At 37.5% G+C, this 26,868-nt stretch overlaps 1 protein-coding gene across 4 annotated transcripts in view; it reads left to right on the forward strand.

Annotated features, from left to right (window-relative positions):
* Positions 1–26,868, forward strand: part of Sntg1 (syntrophin gamma 1) — a 638,621-nt gene that overhangs the window by 479,788 nt on the left and 131,965 nt on the right. For all 4 annotated transcript variants that reach the window (XM_021222333.2, XM_029533398.1, XM_029533399.1 and 1 more), the window contains one exon: positions 12,025–12,063. In XM_021222333.2, the coding sequence (XP_021077992.2) occupies positions 12,025–12,063 (39 nt within the window). The remainder of the gene's footprint in view (positions 1–12,024; positions 12,064–26,868) is intronic.

A 26,868-nucleotide genomic window follows, 5' to 3' on the forward strand; every position in this document is an offset into this window, starting at 1 on the left:
AGCATACAGATTTCAGTTAAAAGTGGTGCTTTACTATGAACTCACCCTTTTACTCAAGAGTCTATAGTAAAGAAATGAATGGTGGTTTAGCAATACCGAAAACTGTTTTGTGCTAGTGGGTACTCTTCCTGTCATTTTTCCATAAAGGTAACAATGTTTAAGATAAAATTTTATTTACATATTTATGAGTGTATTAAGACATTAGCATATTTTAACTTAATTGGTGGCGTTCTCACTTTTTATATGCATTTATGTTCTTTCTGGGAACCTATTACATGAATTTAAGTGCTAGGTAGGGTGTTTTCAGAGAGCAAACCAAGGGGATAACATTTGAAATGTAAATAAATAAAATATCTATAAAAAAGTGCTAGAATGTAATATTGAGAAAAAAATAGGTCATGTCTGCCCTTGTGGTACAAGAAGCCAAATGAAGAAGGATGAAATAATACAATTAAGGACATAAATGAGGTTGAAATTTCTGTTTCATGGGAGTGAAGGATTATGAGATACTCTGTGTATCTAAAAGACATGTTGATACATGAACTGTGAGTAGGGATTACAGGTGATCAGTGATAAGAACAGAGCAAGAGCATCTATGTGGAAAGGAAAGTAATGGGTTCTGTTATAAAAGTAAATACCAGTAAATGCAGACAATTTAACTAGTATGGGCTGAAATGAATCATTCCAGACATGCTTTCCTTAAGGATATGTCATTATGTAAATTGCATATTGTTACTATATTTATGCCATTAACTATTACTTCATGAAATGACAGCAAACATAATTTTCATTTAGTTGGTATTTTTGTTTAATAAAACAAGGCAATGTGTGAAAACTATCATATATTTTAAAGATCGTAACACTCAAAAGGTTAATTGAACAAGAACTTTAAAAACAAAATCCTAGTAGTTCTGGATTCTACACAAATAACTACTATCCTTGAAGGAATTAGGATCAAGTTACTGAATACTGGGTTTTAAGTGTGGAAAGATAAGATGTGAAAATATAGCCTACATTCCAGGAGAGTGGATCATAGTCTGAACCTCACAGCTGGAGTCAATAATAGACCTTCAGGTTACTTAAGACTATGACTGCTTTCCTACTGTGTTTGCAGTCTGCTTGTTTAACCTACCTTTAAGAGAACAATATAGCAATCAAACTTAATTGCCTGGCATTCTCCCGTGTAATCAGCTTTTACAACCCAAGCTTTAGTATTAAGTAGTGTATTCTTCCAAGCTGCAAACCAAAAAAAAACAATGTTTGTGTATATAAACATACAGTAATGTAGTCATTTGCTGAAAGCAACAATAGACTGAAAAGCAACTTTATATAACAAAATATGCACTATCAATTATGGAAGCACCATTAGGCTATTACACAATAACATTTGCTTGTTTGTTTTCTGGGTTAGTTGGAGTTAGTGAGTTAATCCCTTGTAAAACTTTGTTAGAGATTTCTGTAAAGAAGATTGCTTCATCATAAAATGGTTTCTGTGCGGTACAATATATACAGAGTGAAAGGTCTTTGTTAAGGACAGACACAGACACAGGGACAGACATCATCCAAGTGGCATTCAGACTTGTAATATAGGTTATAGAAAGGATGGACAATCAGATATGCACGGAGAGAGAAGTACAGATTTAAACCTAGGTCTGCTGAGGGTAAAATTATTCCAAGGCAAAGTGCTTATAACTATTTTCCCTAATGTAAGGTTATTACTGATTCATTTTGAGTATTGTAATGTTCTTATTAATACATTCAAATGAATATGAGATAAGGATACTGTTATTAATAGAATATAACATAGAAGTTATTAAGAGGTCATATTTTAGAAAAACAACACAACACTATCAAAAACTGGTCTCATAATCCTTTACAATGTGAGTAACATGTGCTCAGTGTAACTACACCTGCACATACTTGAAGTCTAGGAGAAAAGCAAGTATTTGATACACACCATGGTAGAAGTCTGCTATTTCTGTGATTGCAGTTGGAAGTGGATAACAACCACTACAGCAACACACTTTTAAGTATATCAGGCTCAAAAGCACCATAGCATCAAAACATCCTTTATTTGCTAGGCACTGGCAGAGCCTTTCAGGAGACCGCTATGTCAGGATCCTGTCAGCAAAATCTTGTTGGCATCTGCAATAGTGTCTGGGTTTGGTGGTCGTTTATGGGATGAATCCCCAGGTGGGGCAGGCTCTGGATGGTCATTCCTTCAGTCTCTGCTCCAAACTTTGTCTCTGTAACTCCTTCCCTGGTGGTTTTGTTTCCCCTTCTAAGAAGGATTGAAGTATCCACACTTTGGTCTTCCTTGTTCTTGAGTTTCATGTGTTTTGCAAATTATATCTTAGGTATTCTGAGTTTCTGGGCTAGTATCCACTTATCAGTGAGTGCATATCATGTGTGTTCTTTTGTGGTTGGGTTACCTCACTCAGGGTGATATCCTCCAGATACATCCATTTGCCTAAGAATTTCATAAATTCATTATTTTTAATTAATGCATAGTACTCCATTGTGTAAATGTACCACATTTTCTGTATTCATTTTACTGTTGAGGGACATCTGGGTTCTTTATAGCTTCTGGCTATTGTAAATAAGGCTGCTATGAACACAGTGGAGCACATGTCCTTATTGTAAGTTGGAACACCTTCTGGGTATATGCCCAGGAGTGGTATTGCTGGATCTTCTGGTAGTAAATATTATGTCCAATTTTCTGAGGAACTGACAAGCGGATTTCCAGAGTGGTTGTACCACCATGTAATCCCACCAGCAATGGAGTAGTGTTGCTCTTTCTCCACATCCTCGCCAGCATCTGCTGTCTCCTGAGTTTTTGATCTTAGCCATTCTGATTGGCATGAAGTGGAATCTCAGCAAATACAGAAGTGGATGTGCACAGTCATCCATTGGACAGAGCACAGGGTTCCCAATGAAGGAGCTAGAGAAAGTACCCAAGGAGCTGAAGGGGTTTGCAGCCATATAGGAGGTACAACAATATGAACTAAATAGTACCCCCTGAGCTTGTGTCTCTAGCTGCATATGGAGCAGAGAATGGCCTAGTGGGCCATCAATGGGAGGAGAGGCCCTTGGTCTTCTAAAGGTTCTATGCCCCAGTATAGGGGAATGTCAGGGCTAGGAGGCGGGATTGAGTGGGTTGGGAAGCAGGAGGAGGCGATAGAGGATTTTCAGGGAGGAAACTAGGAAAGGGGATAACATTTGAAATGTAAATAAAGAAAATATCTAATTAAAATAATAAATAAATTAAAAATTAAAATTAAAGCAGGAAAAATTCTTTATCGGCCAAAATAAACAGCTCCTGTCTTTTCAGAAGTATTTTTATGCTGAAGATAAGCATGAGAGTAGGTATCATTAAATTTGGATAGAATCCAACCTCTTGATATTTTTGTGAATCTTAAACCCCTTCTCATAAGTAGTGTTAAGTAATTACAAGTTACACTAATGATTTAATTTAAAGAAGCTTTTAAATTTTGTCTTATATATGGCACCAACATTTTTTTAAATTACCTTTTGAGGCACCCTCTAAACTAAACTATACTATTTCACAAGTCATTAGTGAGTGATGGGATCTGTCATATAGGGTTATGTGTTTACACATATTTGGTATAATCACTTTATGAATTAACTACTGAGATTCTGAAAGGTAGTTATTTGAGTACCTATACCTTAAAGAAAATGAGAAAACTCAGTAAAATAAACTTTAAGTAATGACTAAGCCATCAAGAACCTGCAGGTCTGCATCCATGTTCGTTCTTAGGTAGGATTATCGAGGAAATGGGTAACATTTAGCCACATCCTCAGAGAGTATCCTCACTCAGGTCTTTCAATTTCCTAATTGTGAAATTATCATATCAAAGTGTTCTGAGAGAATCATCTCTTTTGTTATAGATTTAAATATAAGTATCCTGTAGAAGCATTTATTGTAATAAAATGTTTCACCTTAAACTATATGAAATATGTGTGTACTAGGAAAGGGGACAACATTGGAATATAAATAAAGTAAATATCTAATATAAAAAGGAAAAAAGAGAATACATACACATGTGGTATAACAATGTGTATAAAATATGATCTGTATTTAAAATAAGAGAAATTTTATATATTGATTGAAAAGACTAAAATTTCTTTTTCTTTCTGTGTGACAAAGCTTCGGAACTACAGTGGCTGCTGACTCTCTCAGTGGTTCTGAGAATTTCTTCAACAACTCTTGCAATGATTGTGTTTTTTTCCCACTCTCTTTACAGTACTTTCTTGCCTAATTTTTGCTACCTCAGATCATGTAGCAGCTGGCCTGCAGTTTGTAAAATCAGTACTTGAGTGTGGATGATATAAGCCCTCAGAAAAATGGTCAGATCCCTTTAGAATTCACAACAGAGGCAGAGAATATTAATTAGACATGTGAATTTAGTCAGTTGTTATTTCTGCTTTCTTCCTACAATCTTTATAGTTAAGAGGTTAAGAATCATAGTTTTTTTTCCTTTGAATGAGTTTATAATATTACAGAAAAATAAGGTGGGAAAATAAGACTTTATTCTTCATAATGATATTGGTTGTGAAAAGCTAACATAAAAGTAAATAGAAGACCTTTTATCAAAGCAAAAAGCTTGTAGTTGAATTGGTTATAATGGCAGAATAAAGCCTCCCAGAAAGCAAGTGTCCTTAAAGATGAAATAAGGGCTATGATCAGAGACTGCAGAATGAGGTTCAAATAGGCACGGCTGTTACTGAAGTTCTTACTTTTCATAGCCATGAATGTTAAATAATTAGATGTAGGTTCTAGCTAATGGCTTGTTCTCTGCATCATTTTTCCTCTTCATCATAATGGAATTGTCAGTCACATAGGTATCAGCTAAAAAGCTGGGTTATGTCAAGTGAAATCAAATAACTACAGTCACTTAAGTCAGAACAAAAGCAAGAGTGAGTGATATGATGCATTATATGCAAACTGTAGCAATTATAGTTTTATTCTTTATTTTGCCATCTATGTCAGAAGATGTATCCACTGGGCCTGAGCTCCTCAGAACCCATTGATCCCTGTGTTGTGTCTAGTCATGGTTTAACATGATGATCTCCATTTATTATAAAAAAGATGCTTCATTAATGAGTGTTAGCTACATCTGTGGATATGAAGATAAAATTTACAGTGCATTGAGAAATAATGCTCATTTAGCAAAGTGGTGGGGTTAGATAATCCTCTAAGATCCATTATTTCACTAGAAGGCCAGCTGGATTTTCAGAACCAGCCATGATTTCTTTTTTTATTAAGTGGGCTATGAGTCCAATTGGACAATTCTTGCTTGCTACAGAAATATGAGTACCAATTCTAGCACTGTCATATATGTCTTGTTATGCTTATCATTGTTAGGTTCATAGGTGTTTCAACTGGGTAAGACTGTTTAATTGTTTCCATCCTGTGGCAACTTTCAGGATTTTTTTCTACAACTATTAAATTTGCATCAGGAAAGAGGATTTCCCATTAGATTCATTCTATCCACTGCAACCATGTGTCCATTGAGTATGGTGTCTTCAGCAATAAGAAACCATCCTCAAACCCTGAGAGGCCACCAAAGATACCTGGATAATCTATATTGTTCTGGGAATCACTTGGACCATCCTGGCCAACTCTTTAAAAACAGGTTTCTCATTCCTGGTGTTAAGGTTTTTGTTAGTCTGTGGCTTTTGTGAATAACACTCTTAGCCCAAGAGACTTAATTTTCTTTAAGCTTTATGTATGTATTGTAAAATTTTAGGTAAGTACAAAATATTATGATGCCTCTGGGGCCTTATTAAACCACCCTGGTGTTATTTGTCCCTCCTCTTTACGTCCCTCTATTTTCCCTAGTTGGAACTTCCCTGATACCTGTTATTGTTTCCCATTTCATCATCACCATGCAGGTAGCACCTTAAGCCATTATCTGGTGCCCATTATGACAGTACTATGCATGTGTACCACATACATGAGGGTAGCTTTTCTGTTTCAAATCTTCTATAAGTGCTTGATATTTTTATCCTAACATTTGGGATTATTTATTGCACTTTTAAAAACTATACAAAATAAATCTTCATCAATTACCATAATTCTTCTTCCCAATTACCATGCATGCCTGCATTCTTGATTTTGGTGAAACAAAGAAAGAAGAATACTGAGTTTCTGAACAGGGATTGTTTGGATGGTTGCAGCATTTTTCAGTCTATCAATCACACTGGTGTGCTTCAGTGGGTGTGGGTGTGTATGTTTGTGTATGTGTGAGTATCTACATGAGTGTTTGTGAGTATATATGAGTTCATTTAAGTATGTAGTATGTGTAAGAGAGTGTGTATATGTGTGTGAGAGTTCAGGTATGTGTGTGTGTGTGTGTGTGTGTGTGTGTGTGTGCACGCATTCATGCAGTGTACAAATTTGAATCTGGAGCAATGTTATCCCCATGTGTTCTCAAGTCTTATTCCATAACATAGAATCTATTTTCTATAGCAGAACCAACACAACGATCCATGAAATGCAGAGGACAACTGACTATGGACCCAACTGCAAATAGTATATCTACAATAGAGCACAAGGGACATTGTGTAAAAGGAGGTAGATGAGTTTTAAGAACCAAAGAAACATGAAGTTTTCTATAAGATTGTGTCTCCTAGGTATGACAAAACAAAAGAAAACAAACAAAAACCCAAAAACCAATGATCACCCATAAAAATTTAACAACATGGTTTCCTAAAAAAACCCAAATAATGACACTAATTAGTATGAAGGTGATCATTCAGAACCCCATGCTAAGATGTACTCCCAGAAAAGAGCCTCCTAAAACCATATACCGATAAACAACACTAAAGTCACTTATAAGGTTTGTTGTTGTTGAGTGTTTATGTATGGGTGTGACAATAATAAAGAATAAAGGATCATGAATCTTGAGAGGGGATGAAGTGAGGAGAAAGAAGGGAAGTGATGTAACTATATTTTAATTAAAGAAATATTATCCACACATGCTTATGAGATTTGGGATAATGTTTTGTGGGGCATTGGGCTATGTACAGACAGGCTGGTAGAACTGAGATGCTGAACCCCGGACCGCGTGGTCATAATTTACCTACATGGGATGGAAGGCATTCTCTTATGTCTCCTGGAACTCTGGCTCCTGTCTAGGTTACCACCCACCTCAGCCCCTGCAAGAGAAGTATGGCTAGTAGGCAATGTCCCAAGCTTCTGACCTTCAGGCTAAACTCTCCAGTTACCTAGCAACAGAAAAGATAGCAGCTCACTTTAAAAGAGGCTCTTAGGCCCCTACTTGCTCTTTCACTCCTCTCACTCCTTTGTTCTTTTACTCTCCTCTCCTTTACCTCTCTCCCTCTTCCTCTCTCTTTCTCTCTAGCCCTTCATTTCTCTCTTTCTACCTCCTCTCTTTCCCCCTGCCTTTCTACAATAAAGCTCTAAACCCATAGGCAGTCTCTACTCATCAAGACTGCGCTCACTCTCGCTAGTGTGGGAACCTCTCTTCCCTCTTCCCTCCCTCCCATAATCCCTGGGCTACAGGGTGTGGCCCTGAGGCCCCCATTTTGGGCTGCCCCTTGTTCACCCTCCCCAAGAGTGGGTCAGTGGCTTGGATGCCCACCCAGGGCTGAGTGGAAAGTGTCTGGTAGTCCAGAGCATAGGAGGAACTCTGGGGGGGGGGGGGGAACATGGGTCCTTCCTCCTCCTCTTTCCCAGGCCCCTTGTTAGTTCCCACAACCTTTCTCCTCAATGATCATCTTGGTAAGGTTTATAAATAAATAACTCTTGTTGATCACGACCATGTGTTACACCTAAAGACTGTGTAGTTCCATGCATCAAACTAACTTCTGTAAAGCATTTAAAAATTCAAAGAGGTGTGAATTAGAATCCATTTAACATTTCTTTCACTGGAACATGTGTGTGCATGTAGTCCTCTATATAGCTGTGATTTGCAGCACTATGGGAAGGTTCAGTATAGTTACCCTTACCCTCTATGGGTTAATAGCTTCATCTATTTGAGAAACTATCAGCAACATCATGTTTTTCTGTTCTTTTGTATTTTCCTGAAAAAAAAAAAAAATATATATATATATATATATATATATNTTTTTTTTTTTTTTTTTTTCTGCCTCCCAAGTGCTGGGATTACAGGCAAGCACCACCACTGGCCGGCCCAAATTCATTCTTTAGTATTGATATACATGCATAAACATGGCACCTTGCTAAGAACAGTTGCTTCATGAATGTTAGAAGGTGTGCTAGTATGTCTTCTGTGTATCCACATAATCATGTGTATGTATGAGTGTGTGAGTGTGTGTGTGTGTGTGTGTGGTGTGTGAGCACATGCGCACGAATGCAGACATTGAGTGCATGCCTGTGTCCGTGCATGAATGTGTGCTCAGTTGTAGGTCCATATCCAGTTGCTCTAATAATGCTTTGTAGTAAATTTGATATCAGAGTCTGGGACTCTTTTGGAAAGGCAAGATGAAGAACAAGTTGACCTACATTATCAATAGTTAGAGAGTACCTTATCAAAAAGGAAGGAAAAAAAAAGGAAAAGAAAAATGGAATCAAATGCAAGCTGTCAAACATCACTGAAAGAACTTAAAGAAGATGTGAATAATTTCTCTTTTTAAATTTCCTGTGTGATTCCTTTTCAAATTCCCTTTGAATTCAAGGATGTTTATCTTTTGTCTTCTTTTCCAGTGTAGGGGATCTAAGTCAGGCTTTACTCTAGGATGAGCTACACCTCTGAGCTAAATCCAGTTTGAGATTTTATTAGATATTTTCTTCATTTACATTTCAAATGCTATCCTGAAGGTCCCCTATACTCTCCCTCTGCCATGTTCCCCAACCCACCTACTCTCGCTTCCTGGCCCTGGCATTCCCCTGTACTGGGGCATATGATCTCTGCTACATATGCAACTAGAGACATAGTTCTGGGGGATATTAGTTAGTTCATATTGTTGATCCTCCTATAGGGTTGAAGATCCCTGTAGCTCCTTGGGTATTTTCTCTAGCTCCTTCATTAGTGGTCCCTGTGTTCCATCCAATAGATGACTGTGAGCATCCACTTCTGTATTTGCCAGGCACGGGCATAGCCTCACGAGAGATAGCTATATCAGGATCCTGTCAGCAAAATCTTGCTGGCATATGCAATAGTGTCTGGGTTTGGTGGTTGTAAATGGGATGGATCCCTGGGTGGGGCAATCTCTGGATGGTCCTTTCTTTTATCTCAGCTCCAAACTTTGTCTCTATAATTCCTTCCACATATATTTTTCAAATAAAAGTATATATAGAATTTCACTGAATCTGTGCAGCTTCTGAGAAGACAGTGATTCTGAAATAGGAAGTCATAAGAATCACCTATTATAGAATGTCGCCACATTTCTTTACATTTTCTTTAATTTCTTTTGATGACATTTAATAGTTGCATTTTATATTTTTTTCTTTATCATGAAACTCTGAATGTACTTTGTCTTCATGATATTATAGTAGGGAAATTTTAACTAACTTTTGCATGTTGTCTTACCCTCCACTACAGGGGAAAGCTCCAGTCATTCACTACTGAGTATGATGTTTTAGTATGAATTTCTCATCTTTCTCTTTTTTTGCTTTTCTCATTACGTTTTGGGTGCTTTTATTATAAATAGGCATTGAATCTGATTAAATGAGTTTTTATTTCTCAACTATATTGACAATTTAAGTGAGTGTGTGTGTGTGTGTGTGTGTGTATCTGGGCTAGGTATGTGAGCATGTAATACAATACATCTGGAAGTGTGATCATATCTAATATATCTGAGTCCCAGGATGCAGCAAACTGCCTATGCTCAGCATGTACTATATAATTACTGCTTCCTGCCCTTTCCTGCCTGTCTACATGGCCAATACTCAAGTTATCACATAAGGTTTCTCAGACTATTTGTACAATTTAAAGAGTCAAGTTTTGAATCTTGATAGTGCACTCTTAAGAGTAAAAATTTTCCACACATGATTTTCATCTATTTCTACAATTATTTCTAAAAGGAAAATAACTAAAGATGTTTTAGTCATGCTAAATGAGATCAGATTGATTAGTATGTGATATCTCTGTTTCCAAATTATAGCCATTGTTGTGAAAGAAATCTATTAAGCAGATAATTGCCCTCGTATAGGGCAAGGCTAGCCAGACCAGGTTAACATTGTTTATTTGTTTTGTTTTGTTTAGTTTTTTTGTTTATTTTCTGTTTTAAATTCTATTTAAACTTTTTTTCACTCCAGATTTTATTACCCTCCAGGTCTACCCTCTGGCTGTTCGCCATCCCATACCTCCTCCCTGCTCCCTGTCTCCAGGAGGATGTCCCCACCTCCACCGTCACCCCACCAGGCCTCTAAACACCCTGGGGCTTCCAGTTTCTTGAAGGTTAGGTGCATCTTCTCTGACTGAACCCAGACCTGGCAGTCCTCTGCTGTATATGTGTTGGTGGCTTCATATCAGCTGGTGTATGCTGCCTAGTTGGTGGCCCGGTGTCTGAGAGATCTCAGGGGTCCAGGTTAATTGAGATTGCTGGTCCTTCTATAGGGTTGCCCTCCTTCTCAGCTTCTTCCAGCTTTTCCCTAATTCAGTCACAGGGGTCAGTAGCTTCTGTCCATTTGATGGGTGCAAATATCTGCATCTGACTCTTTCAGCTGCTTCTTCAGTCTTTTGGAGGGCAGTCATGATAGGTCCCTTTTTGTGAGCACACCTCAGTAATAGTGTCAGGCCTTGGGGCCTCCCCTTGAGCTGGATCCCACTTTGATCCTGTCACTGAACCTTCTTTTCCTCAGGCTCCTCTTTGTTTCCATCCCTGTAGTTCTTTCAGAGAGGAACAATTATGGGTCAGAGATGTGACTGTGGGATGGCAAGCCCATCCCTTTGCTGATGCCTTGTCTTTCTGCTGGAGGTAGGCCAGGTTAACATTGTTATAGCATTGGAGGAATAACAGGGTTTTTGCATAAACCTCCTCAAAACTTGCTCAAAATATATTCATTTGCAAATTTTATTTCAGTTTTACATTTTACGTGAAAAATACCTAGAAGGTCAGTTTGTGCTGGTAAAGGAGAGTTTGGTGATTTTTTAAACTTTGTTCTTATATGCATGTAATTGCACATTCATATTTACTAGATAATTACAGGAAGTTTAAAAGGGAAAAATATGTCAATAACATAATTTTTCATATAAAGAATGAGTCTATAGTTATTTAGTTTGATATAAGCTTATACCATATAAACCTGGTGCTAAGTTGTCTCCCTGAATTTGATGAAGAATAATGGATTTCATCAGCCAGTACACTGCTGAGCATATATATCTTCTGGGAGTGCCTACTTCCATTTGCTTTTTCATATCTGTTTCCATGTTACTTTAGAGGACATGCTCCTGGAGAGTTTAGATTTTTATGCAATGTAACTCTTTACATTTTCTTAAAGAAAAATGTATTCTGTTTGGATTATGAGTGAAAATACATATATTATACTTTACTCTTTGGCTTTTCCATCTATTCTCTTGTTATGACTATTAAAGTAAATTTACTATTCTATGATGTACAGTATGAATTCAAATTGTAAGCCTGCTTTTACTTAGTTTTGGCAGATACTCATTTCTACCACATGGAATTAATATTAATTTCCTATAAATGAAAATAATTAAAAGGTTTCAAATTCTTTATATTTGATAAAATGTATGATCTGTAATTAAAATGGGACTATATGCAATGAGTGTAGTATGTTAAGGTACCCTTTAGTGTAGCATAGCCTACTCCCAGCCATGTTTTGAGACAGGTTCTCACTATGTAGCCGTGGCTTCCCTGAACTCCTGTCCAAAACAGGCTACCCTTAAATACAGAGATCTATCTGCCTCTACTTCTGCCTCTGCCTCTGCCTCTCAAATGCTGGGACTGAAGGCATGCATAAACCCACCTGGCTCATGTAAAATAACTCTTAGAAATAGATCATCAGAAATATTTTTATTCTCACTGATATTGATTAATTTATCATTGCAGATCAAAAAAATCAACAGAAATTTCCCTGTAAACCAGCAGGTAAGATCAAATAGTGATTGAACACTGATTCATACTTTTGCTTCAATGTTCCTTTTCTAGAAGATAATCTTGGTGCCATCTGATGCTCATATAGAAATAATTGGTACTATAGTGTATCTTCACAGAAAAATAATATATCTGCTTTGCTGAATACATGAAAAGTGGGTTTTAAAGATGTGTAATCTAAGACAAAAACCTACTTTTGTCAAAAAAAATTATATTGATTTGTGCATGGTGCTGAGGATCTAGGTATAGTATTTCTATAAGATAGCATTAGTATATCTTACGTTAAAAATACTTTATGTGTTTTGCTTGCATATGTGCTTGTGCATGATGTACCTACAGAAACTAAAAGAGAATGTCATGGACTTAGAGCTAGATTTTAAGATAGGTCTGAGTGCCATATAAGTGCTTAGGACTGATTCCTGGTCCTCTGGAAAAGCAAGTACTATTAGCAGCTGGACCCTCTCACCAGGGCTCACTAGTACATCTTAACTGTGTTTACTGAATCTAGTATATTTACTTTCTTTCTGTGTTGGCTTATCAGTCTTTTTTTAATTAAACCACTTTACTTGTTTACATTCCCACTGTTGCCTCACCTTTCTGGTTCCCCCTCCCTGAGTTCTTAACCCCCTCCTCACTCACCTTTGCCTCTGAAAGGATGCTCCCCATACTCCCCACCCTCCCCACCCACCTCCACTTCACCCCCAAGCATCCTACTTCCCTATCTTAATTTTTAAAGACATCCTTTAAATTGATTTCAGTGCCTAATATGTTGACAGTATTCCAGATGAGTTTAACTTAATGAAGAGAATGAAAATAATGTCTGCTTCATATAACAGGTTAACAAGTTTATTGCTCTTAATATCAATTTTGATTTCCTGCTGTCACTCACCGTCTAAGCATACATTAAATGATTTGAACTATATTTTACTTGTGAAAACTTGAAAGGATCCAGTTTTCTGCTCTGCAACATTTGTATAAAAAGCTTATTATTTTAACATATATTTTGAATATTAAATAATAAAACTGTATTATCCATATATATACTTACTATCATTAGAATTTTTAAACTCTTAAATATACATTGTTCTATGAATAGCAGCCTCATTTTTAGTAGAGACTATTGGTGGTGCTCACAAATCTATTTGTAAAGGAAATAGTAGGGAAACAGCAAGTCTCTGGAGTATTCTGTATGTCTACAACATCTGATCTCCATCTTTCACTCTTGCCTACTTAAACAGACCTTCATTTGTGAGCCTATTTGATAATGGCCAGATTCCGAGGTAGAAAAACATGCCAAAGTCAACACATTTTCTAATGCATATTTGAGTCATTTGAGTGTATGATCGATCTTGAAGTCTACAAACATATCTAAGATGTTTCCTGCATGGCTCCATTATCTTCAGCATTTTGTTCTGGTGGTAACAAGGGACAATGTCGGAGGAATATAATTGATTGTGGACTGTGACAGAGGATGGGGCAATAATAAGAAAGTGTTTGAAAACAAAGAAACAATCTTTAGAGAGAAAGTCAGCATGGATATCATTAGATGAATCTCTTTTGTTGCAAACCAGATAAAAGTGAAAATCTGTGATGTTTGTGTTTCTTACAAAAATGAAAATAACTATTTTTCATCTATGAATGTCTTTCAGCATGTGACTCTGAGTCTAGAAAGTTATTATTGTGTTTCATTATCTAAATAGTTTCACATCAATTCTTTACTTACAGTGGTAACCATATTTTAATCACTGCTGCTAAGAGTAAAATATAAGACAAAAGAGAGATTTCTAACCATTTATTTGAGTGAGGATCTTCATAAATAAGGAAACACTAAAGTAAAGGAATTGGTGTTTTACAACATAGTTGAGGATAATTATATATGGGAAACTGTTAAATGGAAATAAATGCTTGCTTTAGTACAGTAATGATGTTATTTTATTTGGTCTATCTTATGGAAAACTTCCTAGTTACATGACAATACTGAGGGGGGTGGGCTAGAGAGAGAGAGAGAGGAGAGAAGAGAGGAGAAGACAAAAGAGAGGAAAGAGGAGAGAAGACAAAAAAGAGGGGAGATAGAGGGTGAGAGTGAGGGGTAAAAAGTTAGGGAATGAGAAGTAAAAGCATAAGTGAGAAAGCAGAGGCTGAACAGCCCTTTATATGGTCTTTATTGTTGCTAGGTAACTGGGGAGGAGTTTAGCCTGAAGGTCAGAAGCCTGGGCCATTGCCTATGTGACTTTCAGCCATGCTTCTCTTGTGGGGACTGTGGAGGGCAGTAACTTAGGCAGGAGCCAGAGTTCCAGGAGCATGAGGGAATGCCTGCAATGTCATGAAGGTGAATTATCACCCTTCGGATTTCAGACCTCAGCTCAACTGGAGACCAGCCTTCAGTTCCCCACAGGGGAACGCTAGGGCCAGGAAGCAGGAGTGGGTTGGTTGAGGAGGGGGTGAGGGGGAAGGGTATAGGGGACTTTTGTGATAGCATTTGAAATGTAAATGAAGAAAATATCTAATAAAATGAAAGAAGAGAACACATCAAGACCCATAGAAGACAAATTTATCTCCCTTAATTCATGGAGGGAAGCATAAGTAGTTAATGTCAAAGACATGCATTGTTATAATGCTTGGCCTGAAGGACCCATTTACTCATTTATGGTTTAATGGGTTGACTGCAATTTCCATAATACCACTATTTGTACTGTTTAAGTGGCAGGATTCCCTTTCCATTTTTTCATGATGGAGGCACTAACACAGTCCTTATATTTTCTTTATTGTATTAGTCTCGCTTTTAGCAGAACTTGAAGCATGAAAGTACAACTCAGAATATATAACTATGTGCTAATTGACCTGTCCCAGGAAATACTTTCAAATAAAGTCCTTGAAAACAGAATCATATTACTGTTTAAGAATCACAGTTTTCAACAGCAGTTAACTTTCATAAGCATGGTAAATACTATTAATTGAAGGACAAAGCAGGTGAAAACCCAAAAATGTCTCTTAAACTCTCTATATATGGTTATACTTGAGGTATAAAGTTGAGTGGAGGGTTGGTAAGTGGAAGAATACATAATGCAATATTAATCGTGCCATATGCTTTATTGTTATCACTTTTTATCAATTTAAAATATATCTTCTGAACTATTTCCTTTCATGAAAAAAAATAGGAGCACTATATCAAGGAGAGCCATGAGCCAAGTACTATAAAAAGAAAGAGAAATCAATTCAGATCTTGAAATCTGAAGAAGGCTGTCAGGCTCAAAGAGGATATATGGGCATGTAACCAGAGAGAACTAAGGTTAGTTCCATAGATGCAGAACAATGCTGTGGCACATATGATGCCTAGAATGGTCAGGAGTAGAAGCAGTGGAGCACATTTAAACCAGATCAGCATTGAACTGAAATACCTGAACTATGAGAGAAAGGGAAGAGAAATTGCCAAAAATGAACAAAAAGGGAAAGAAAGAGTTAAAAACTCATCAAGAGAACTGCAGAGCTCCTGTGCTTTGTCTTGAATTTAGTGGGTCTTTGTCACATGTAGGAAAGAAACTAGGCAGACTAGTTCTAAAGTAAAGGCAAATAAAAATTTGTTACATAAAGAGACACAGCAGGTAAGCCTGTAGATAAAAGGACCATTGTTACATGGAGAAGAGGATGTGGTTCATGTTCCTATGCAGGAAACAGCATGGTGTCTGTGAAAGGAAGGCTTTGAAGTGTATGTACCAATGTAATGTAGTGTGAAGAAAACCCACACTTGTGTCACAGCTTGCTGTGGGTGCAGGCTCCTATGTTATAGTAAGATTGAACACCAGTTGTCAGCCAGAGCCCTGGCCATTGTTTGATTAACACCTGTTTATTCTAACTTGCATGTCCATACCTCTCTCTGTTTCTGCTTATCTCAGGGAATGTAGCTGTTCACATGTCTCCACAGTTAAAATAAAAAGTGTAGCAGCTTGACAGAATTTTGTTTGTCTGTTTGCCTGTTTATTTTTGTTGTTGTTGTTGGTGGTGGTGGTGGTAGTTTTTTGTTTTGTTTTGTTTTGTTTTGTTTTGGCTTTTGCATTTTGTCTTGCCCTGTTTGTTTTACTTCTAAGTTTGTCTCCTATAAAATTACTGTATGCTCTTAGTTCACAGAAAACCTCATGCTGTTTAAGGTGACTGAACATTTAAGAGTATTAGTCTGTAATGTTGCACAGGCACTGTCTGGTCTTCATTGGCCACTGAGAAACTTTTTGGAGGGTGAGGCTGCCTCTTCTGTTTTATTATTTTCCAAGTCAGGGAACACAGAAATGATTTCTGACCCAAGAGCAAATAGAAAGGCATGCCTATGAGCATTATCAATTTGGGTCCCAGCCTGGTGAGGTAACTCAGCAGATAATGCATTTTCAAAGCAAGCATCAGGATTTAAAGTAGAAACCATCATATAAAGCTGGAAACAGCAGAAACAGCAGCAAGCACTATAGCCGCCTGTGGCCACACGAACTGGGTTTCTGAGTGGGAGGTCTGAGCTGTGAGGGAGGAAATGGCAAGAGAAGAAATGAGACCAAGACAGATTTCTGATCAAGGCCCAATATTTACTAAGAGTCTGTGCTTATAAAGAGGGAAAGCCCATAACCCGCTGATCCACTCTTGATGCCTGTTGCCAGCCTGTAAGCAATTAGGCTGACAGCACTAGTTTGGCAGTAAGTTGTCAATTGCCAGCTTGCCAGCTGTCTCAGGAATTTCTCAGGAAGGCAGTTTCAGCCTCTCAGCAGGTAGCAGCGTCTTGGAGAAGAGCAGTGGCAGGTGCCAGAACAATAAAAACATCTAGGTATCTGGGGGGGGGGGGGCGCTCCACCCCAGGTAGTCTCATTCACAGTGGCAGCAAGGTCTGAATCAGCCTGCTCAAGGCTGGGGGAGGCTACAATTCCTCCCTAAATATATAATAAAAATTAGCTGGGCTGGGGCATAAAATTTATTTATGCTCCATGGTCCTGCCTGGGAATTATGGTGGCTGGCAGCCGTGCATGGCTTGGGACTTAGATTTTCTATGAACTATTCTTAATCATCATGGAAGCATTGCAGCTTGCTTGTGTTTATTTTGCACAAACACAGCTTTGTGGTGTTATTATGAATAAACCATGGCCTTGGCACATGCCTCTGTTTTAGATTTTGAACTAGTCCAGAAATTTCAGTGGCCTGTCATTGACTAACCAGCCCTTATAGCACAACTTATTCCCAATCAGACCAAAGCCACAATATGGACTCAATGCATCTCTTCATATCGATGAATTTCTGCCACCAGCTCTTGCTGAAGGTGAGCCTGGGAGCTTGCTGAAGACAGGCTGTAGGGCAGTGAGTGATCTGCTTAAAATACAAAGCCAAGAGTTGAAAAGCAACAGGATAAATTGTCTGTGGGGAAGTCCAGGTACTCTATTCAGTTGCAAATTAGCAACTAAGAAGCTCAAACTCTGGCTTCCCAGTGTGGGGGAGGTGGCTTTGAGAAACAGAAAGGCTGTTACTTCTCAAGTAAATAGGCTAGATTTTTAGCTATCTTCATAATAAGAATCTCTAATGTTGGAATTATTTCTAGACCAGTCCAAGATTGAGTTAGAATAATTGGTCACATTAAAGGAAAGAGAAGAGTCATTATAACTCCTTTTGACTAATTTTCCTAAGTCAGTTTCCACAGTCTCTAATGTTCTCTGTCCCATAAGGTTAAAAAGCTTGAAGCAAGGCAGCTTAGCTTGTCTAATCTGGGACAAAGACAAGAAAAGGTGGGTCAAGAACATATACCCAATGCAGCTTTCTTGCCACCATAGTCAGGGCACTCAGCAAACTCACAGGTTAGCCTGTCACGTGAATGAATCACTCTGGCAGCTGTCATGCTCCTGCAGCATTCTGTGGAGAAAACACAAGCATGCCCTCTTCCCCACATAAAATACCTGTTCAGGATCGTGCCATATGCCAATAAGTGGATCCTTTTCATCTCACCTAGGCATGAGTGTGCCTACTTTGAAGATTCTATAAGACATGTAGTAAGCTCTTTGACATCCAAGTTTTAAAACTTTAAAAATAAAAATGAGATTTAAATAATGTGCTTGGGGAAATAATTCCTCCCCTTCTTTGTTTTTTAAGAAGATACAGTTTTTAAAGTTTTATAATACCTTGTCTTTGAGAATTATAGAAAAATCTCAGTAACATGAGTAACATTAAATTGTTGACAAAACATCTCAAATACTTGACTGTAATAGCCAGTTCCAATATCTGTTTTAATCTAATTTGGAACACCAAGCATAGAAAAATTTAACATAGGCAATGACTAATTACAGTTTTAGATGCTTCTCTTGTAGAGCAGTTGTAACTATAAAGCCTGAAAATGTATTAATAGTCACATGTGCATATTTTACTTATTTATTTATTTATTAATCAGGGTTACAGTATCCATTTGCAATAATTGATTAAGTATAAGTCCTCAAGAATTAACATCATTATGTGGAAACAGGTAGAAACTGAGGACACTAAGAACAATTTTTTTTTGTTGTTGTTGTTTTTTTTTGTTTTTCGAGACAGGGTTTCTCTGTGTAGCCCTGGCTGTCCTGGAATTCACTCTGTAGACAAGGCTGGCCTCAAACTCAGAAATCTGCCTGCCTCTGCCTCCTGAGTGCTGGGATTAAAGGCATGCGCCACTACGCCCAGAACAAATTTTTACAATTTGACATGCACATTCTCTAAAAATACCAAAATATTATCTTAAGCCATTACTATTTCGATGATGTAAGGAATGAGATTATATGGCCAATTATTCTTGTTTAAGGTCTGTAATCTGCCTGGGATATAAATCTAGCATTGCCTCAAGAAGTCTTGTCCAGGCAAACCAGAACAAATTTTTAAATGTCCAAAGACACTCTTCTTAAAGAACAGCATATTTTCTCATGAGTTGTATATTCATAAACAATTGCAAATTTGCGAATTCATAGTATCTAAGAGACAAACAATTTTAAGCAATTGTAAGCTCTGATATATATATATATATATATATATATATATATATATGGAGAGAGAGAGAGACTATTAATATACATATTAAAGCTTGTTTATTCAACATTTTAAAACACCATCTACAGCACACAATTTATCTGTCCTGAAGCAGGAGGAAACTCAAAAGAATAAACATGTGATCCAATTACATATACTTTTCTCCAATAGAAGGGCTGTTTTTAAATACAGTAAATGGGAAACATGCATGCATGCATGAATTTATAGAAGATACAAAAGCACGCATAAAAGCAATTTTAAGAACTTATCTTTCGGGTAATGATTATCAATTTTATCTAAAAGTTTGTTATGCATTAGGCCAAATATCAATATTCTGCAATAACCAATTTAATTGCTGTTTGGAACAAGGAACAGACACTTCGTCAGGTTTTTTAAACACAATTTTTTGTTATAGTTTTTCTAAAATACATGAATTTATCTTATAATTATTAATTAGCACCACAGCAGCCTTATAATAGGATTTTAAAAATTTACTTGGAGATGAAGAAAGATGATTTTACATTAATGTATTCTTTTGCCAAAGAATTGCTGTAGGCACATTTAATTACCAGAACTAAAATAAGCAGCTAATATTTAATTACCATTTATTATAATTGATAACAATTATAAAAGCTTCCTTTATTTTCTGCCAAGCCTTTTGTTCTTTACCAGTTAATTTGTATTTTTCTAGATAATATCCAACAAAGGTTTAAGTCACTTTAAGACCTTAAAATGAGGTCTTAGCCAATTAACATCTCGTGGAAGCTTTTGAAAATAATTTGAAGCAAATCAATTTTTCTTTCTCATATTTTCTGTACCATAATTTTCTAGGATAATAAAACCCTAAATATTAAAATGATATTGACTCTGAATCTTTTCTGGAGCAACAGCTACTCCCCAGAACTTTAAAGCTCATTATGTGAGAGCAAAGATTTGAAGTAAATATCCCTTTAGAGGCATTAGCTAATAAAATACTTTCTTCCACTTAAGAAACAATATACACTGAAAGATTCAAACTCTTAGCTTCTTGTCTTGAAGCAGAGACAATAAAAATTTTTTCTTACATAATGTAAGACTATTAGCCATACCTAGGGGTAGCCACTGGGAGTTTCGTGTAAAATATGTTCCTAAGTATTTGATGCTGACATAAAGGGATGGAGATGGTCTCAGAGGAGGCATAGCTAAGAGGGTTCACAGGAGTGTGGAAAGCAGGGTGTTCCACCTGGATTTACTTAGACCCCTGGGAACGGGGCATAGAATGAAGAGAGGTCACAGCAAAGGGTTTGCTACAGACTTGGAGATGAGACTTGGGGGCTAAAATTGGAACACTTAAGGGACAGATGAAGATTTGCAGTTACTCTACCTACTTATCTGGATGAGATGGTCTTTGGGTTGCCAAAGATTACCTATTAAAGTTGGGGGGCTGGGACCAAACAATATGTGGTGCAAAGGAAGTTTGGAGTAGAAGATCTGTGTGATCCACTGGAAATTGGTGAAGAGAGAAAGTAGAGGCCACATGGGAGTGATACTGAGGTGTTAAACTTCAGGAGATAGGGAGAGGAAAAAAATCTGTAGCTAGCTTGCATGCTTCTCTGGTCAGCCTGTGGGGTTCCAGGGAATGTCTGTTGGAACTGGAGTCTGGAATAAAGCAATAAGTGTGGGGAGGAAATTTAGAAGAGAAGATAAGTTTAATCAGAGACTGGGCCCTGAGGTTTGAAGAACAAGGTAGGATACAGCACATGGTCTGGTGCAGAGCTCTAGATAAGGCTGGGGGATTGGTTTTAGATGAGCAGAAGGAGAAGTCTACAGTTAACCTACCTGCTTTCTTGGCTGAAGTTACATTCTTTGTTTTTCATACCCACACAATGATTAAATTAAGAGTTGAGTACCCAAACTTCAGGAAACCTGTCATAAACAGGAATATAAATTTGTGTACTCAAAACAATATGCAAATAGTCAAATTTGTGATGAATAAAGTCCTGTATTTCTAATTCTGGAATACTGTGTTGGTAGCCATAACCGGTAGGAAGCTAACTTCTTCACTTGGTAATTCTTTGGTCTACCCTGACTTGCAAGATAGGGAGGCCACGCTGAGTTGGCATGGAGAACTGGGCTTTGAAATAAAAGAAGGATGATGGTCTTCTGGATAATTAATCTAGTCTGAGAGAAATCAACCTGCAATAACAACAAATACAGTGATCAATTTGCTTGGACAATTAGGCCCTGAAGTTCTTTGTTTTACTGCTTATTAATGAGTAAATAGTGAGGAAACAGAACAGTAAATATAGAACTCAAAACAGCTTCAGGAATGGGGTTGGATTTATTCAGGGATGGGGGAGGGGCAGTAGACTTTCATCTCAGGTTAGTTGGGTTCCAATTTATTGTAGTAAACCTCTAACCCCAACAAGCCAGTGTAAAAACCACACTTCTCAGTTACAAAGTTTATAAGGTGCACACATAGATTGGGCAGATTTACCATTATACTGCTCTATTCTTCAGCTATGAGGTCCTTTGCTACTTGTGGCTTCTCAGGGCCATAAGGTTTTGCTCCATCTTCCATCCATCTTCCTCTCTCTCTGCTATCTCCTCCTCCACCTCCTCTCTTTACTCTCTTCCCTCTCTCTAAAACCTCCAGCCCCACCTTCTTTCCCTTCCACTGCCCAGTCACAGGCTCTAGCCTTTATTTGACCAATTAAAATAGGAAGAAAGTTCACATGAAATCACTATTCGGGCAACCCCTCTTGAAGAAGGAGAATTAACATCCAAATAAAAACAGCGCCAGGTCAATCCGCAACACTTCTCATTGCTTTTTAGATGGTTCTAATTTCTCTACCAACACATCATTCAGAAACACATAGATTTTATATAGACTTGTCAGAAAGTTGTGACAAAACATTGTTGCGCAAATACTTTCACAGTGAACCTTCAAAGACTGGAAATTTGGAGACACTATGAATCACAACCATGGGAATTTTGGGAACTCTGTCCAATTTGTGTGAGAGGTGAAACTGGGTTGGATAATGGTGATATTATGAAAAATTAATTATAAAAACCATGCTCCAAATTGTAAGGCAATGTACCCTGCTTATAGCACACAATGAATTTTCCTTCCTGTGTGATTCTTAATTCATTCTCCATCATCTCCATAGACCCACTATCTCAAAAGAAACTATGAATGAATGGGTAGCTCTGTTCTCAAGAGGTTTAACATACAAGTACCTAAATGTAGTAGGAACTATGGGTAAGACTAGGATTTATTATTTTGTTCTTTCGGACAAGTTCCCATGCTTTCATTCAACCTGCCAATTTTGAGCAATACAATGACAAAGGGGTTGTCTATATCCTTGGGTGTCCTTTGAGGATTTAGACTGCTATTTGCCCCAACCATCCACTACTAAGCAAAACATATAAATGTGACTTCCTTACATGCTGTGCGCAGGCTGATCCAACTAGACTTATGACTCCAACATAGAAGTTCCATTTCATAACAAATCAGCACGGACTTCATAGCTAATGTAGGAAGGACACAAGAGATTACTAATTGTTAAATGTACATGGGTAATAAATGATTTATAATAACTGACTCTAGTCATATTTCATAATTGTGGAAAAAGTGAAAGCTGACATTTTGAGGTAAAAACATCCTCTATTCTGCTAGCCAGTTCAAAGTTAGCAGCTGACTAGAGCCTAGGGTTCATAGACATTGCAAAATTACCTAAATTGGCTCACTGATGTTCTAGTCAAGCTAATTCTGATGTGCTCACTGGGCTCCTTAGTTGGTGACTATGTGAAAAACCAATGTGATTTATACACAGAGATATAGATAACGAAGCAACCTATCCATAATGTTTTAAATTTTTAAATTTTATTCTAGGCCTATGTATAATTGTGGAACAGGTGATATTGTGCTTGTGCCCATATTAGCACTTTACAATTTTAGAATATGCGTTCTCAGTTCAGATTCTGAAAATGCTAACCTCACTATGTTCCTTACTCATGTCATTTCCCAGCCTATTCCATGCTAACCAATGTTTTCCAAATATAAAATACATCTATCCTTTTAAATCTCTTCTCAGAAACACATTTGATATCAGGGCAAAATTCAATCTCTTCTAAACCTTATCATTTCAAAGTTCAGAATATCGCCATTTAAGTTGCATAAAGTATGTCTAGATGACCTTTCTCCACATGGCACAGGAACATATACAAGTCCTTCCCATCTCTGGACCAAAACCCCTGAAGTAGCAGCTTGTCTAAATCAGAAGTATAGCTAGAAAACTCGAGAATAGCGTGCATTCACAGTATATTCACACACAGTGCAACAGCAAGGGGGAAAACCCAATTTTCTCTATATTGCTGACATCTAGCAACCACTGGTTTTCTTTAGTTATATTTCAAAATCTGGTCTGAATTCTGAGACACTCTTTCATTTATAATAATAGTACCATGCATTTGTAGCAAAGTAGACTCGTAAGACTTTTGATCCTTGCCAATAGAAGTTAGAATCAGCACACTTTCCTTCTTCATTATTTTGTCCATCTTGTATACAAGCTTAAGCTGATAATTTTCCTACTGAATCTTTATTTTTATTTTGAAATATATTTATTTCAGTTGTATGAATGTTTAAATTGAGCATGTATCTGTGAAAAATGTGAATCCTTAACTGGAGTTATGGATGGTTGTAGGCTGCCATATGGTTGCTGGCAATCAAACATGAGTCTTCTGACAGAGCAAGTACCCTAACCTAGTTCCCTAGTGCCACAAAGCAAAGTTCATTAATTAGGGCTCTCACTGTTTTCAGGGACAATTATTTCACCTGGTAGAAGACTTTTCTTGGTTCTTTTGAGCTATCATCTTTCTGTCTTGACTGGCTCTTGATGTGGGTGAGAGACAATAAAGGTTGCTTGGGCCTATCTTTAAAGTTCTGAAAGGATCATGCGTGAGAATTTACTTTTCCTAAGGCTGTCTTAGCAAATGGTAGTGTCCTCAGACACCCAGGCTTCTTTATGTCCAATTTCAATAGCTATTAAGCTTCTCATACACAATTCCTTCTACAGAATTTAGTCAAACTAAAAGTATTTCATATGGAGGAAGGTCTTTTCCCTGTACTTGTTTCTTACATTTTAAGTTTTTACAGAAAGAAGATACCAGATCATACCTAAAACCATGGGTATGTCAGAACACACATTTCCTAAAACTTAGGAACCATACAACTAAGAAAATTATCTCATCAAAGAACCACTAGATAATAAACACTCTCTTCTTCCAGTTTTCAAAGCATTCTCAGGTCCTGTGGGATATAAGGTCCTTGAAGTTCAGAATTCTATTAACAATCTAGGTTGATTAAATGATTTCTCTAAGGGGACTTAAAATCATTTTAAAGTGTCTTCTAGTTTACACTCTCTTGCCAGTACCCATCTGTGCCACAGTTTAGGGATCTGTGTGACCAGCACCATAATTCTAATTCTGTGTTTTCATTGTGTCACAATTGCAGCACATTGTACCAGCACAGCAACCTTAAAAAAGATACATTTAAAAAGATACATTTCCTATTTCAAAGTCACTGTCTCTGAGAGACACAGGGTCAGGGTCTCATAAGGCTGTAAGGTTTGAGCCAGATGAATTTCTCACCTACAGCATGGTGTCCTCTTCAAGGAATCACTTCAGGCTGAGAGACTGTCTGGGCTTTCTGAGGTTACTGTCAATTGCCAACTTGGAACACTTTCCATAAAAGATAGTTTTATTCTGTGTGGCTTGTAAGCCTGTGTCACTACTATTTTCTCATTTATTTAAAATGTATTTCCTGATTAGTCTCCTCTAGTATAATGTTCCTATTAATTAAATTAAATTGAACTGATCAGAGACTGTTTATTCAGTATCTCATAATTGTTGTCAACTTTGGAACTTTGATAGAAATTTTTATAATCACATGTAAGAAGCTTCCAAATAGTGACTACTCATGTTTGTGATCCCTGAATTATGCAAGGGTCTGAGCTGTTAGATACCATGTTATACTATAATTTCTGCATTCTATTTTTATTAAGAGTTATTTTTTATTAGATATTTTCTTTGTTTACATTTCAAATGTTATCCCCTTTCCTAGTTTCCTCTCTGAAAATCCTGTGTCCTCTCCCTCTTCCCCCTGCTCCCCAAACCACCCGCCCATGCTTCCTGGCTCAGGTATCCCCTATATTGGGGCATAGAACCTTCACAGGACCAAAGGCTTCTCCTCCCATTGATGACTGACTAGGCCATCCTCTGCTACATATACAGCTAGAGCCATGAGTCCCACCATGTGTTTTCTTTGATAGATGGTTTAGTCCCAGGGATTTCTGGTTACTAGTTAGTTTATATTGTAGTTCTTCCTATGGGGCTGCAAACTCCTTCAGCTCCTAGGGTAATTTCTCTAGCAACTTCATTGGGAACTCTGTGCTCTGTCTAATGGATGACTGTGAGCATCCACTTCTGTATTAGTCAGGCACTGGCAAAGCATTGAAGGAGACAGCTATATCAGGCTACTGTCAACAAAAGCTTGTAGGCATCTGCAATAGTGTCTGGGTTTGGTGGTTATTTACAGGATGAATCCCCGGGTGGGGTAGTTTCTGCATGGTCATTCCTTCAGTCTCTGCTCCTCACTTTGTCTCTATAACTCCTTCCATGTGTATTTTGTTCCCCCTTCTAAGAAGGATTGAAGTGTCCACACTTTGGTCTTCCTTCTTATTGAGTTTCATGTGTTTTGCAAATTGAATCTTGGGTAGTCTAACTTTCTGGGTTAATATCCACTTCTCAGTGAGTGCATATCAAGTGACTTCTTTTGTGATTGGGTTACCTCACTCAGGATGATATTTTCCAGATCCATCCATTTGCCTAAGAATTTCATAAATTCATTGTATTTAATAGCTAAGTAGTACTCCATTGTGTAAATGTACCACATTTTCTGTATCCATTGCTCCATTGAGGGACATCTGGGTTCCTTCCAGCTTCTGACTATTATAATTAAGACTGCTATGAACATAGTGGAGCATGTATCCTTATTACATCTTGGAGCATCTTCTGGGTATATGCCCAGGCGTGGTATTGCTGAATCTTCTAGTAGAACTATGTCCAATTTTCTGAGGAACCACCAAACTGATTTCCAGAGTGGTTGTACCAGCTTGCAATCCCACCAGCAATGGAGGAAGCTGCCCATTCTCTCTCTACCTATTCAGTTTATTATTTGAAGTCCTAGCCAGAGCAATTGGAAAGCAAAAGGAGATCAAAGGAATACAAATTGGAAAGAAGTCAAAATATCACTATTTGCAGATGATATGAGAGAATATTTAAAAGACCTCAAAAATTGCAACAGAGAACTCCCAAACCTGATAAACAGCTTCAGTGCTGTAGCTGGATATAAAATTAACTCAAAGAAATCAGTGGCCTTTCTCTACACAAAGGATAAACAGGCTGAGAAAGAAATTAGGGAAACAACAGCATTGAAAATAGTCACAAATAAATTAAAATACCTTGGTGTGACTCTAACTAAGGAAGTAAAGGATCTTTAGGATAAGAACTTCAAGTCTCTGAAGGAAGAAATTAAAGAAGATCTTAGAAGATGGAAAGATCTCCCATGCTCATGGATTGGCAGGATTAATATAGTAAAAATGGCCATCTTGCCAAAAGCAATCTATAGATTCAATGCAATCTTCATCAAAATTCCAACTCGGGCTGGTGAGATGGCTCAGTGGGTAAGAGCACCCGACTGCTCTTCCAAAGGTCCGGAGTTCAAATCCCAGCAACCACATGGTGGCTCAC

The sequence above is a fragment of the Mus pahari genome, chromosome 22, assembly GCF_900095145.1.
Source record: "Mus pahari chromosome 22, PAHARI_EIJ_v1.1, whole genome shotgun sequence".
Taxonomy (NCBI): domain Eukaryota; kingdom Metazoa; phylum Chordata; class Mammalia; order Rodentia; family Muridae; genus Mus; species Mus pahari.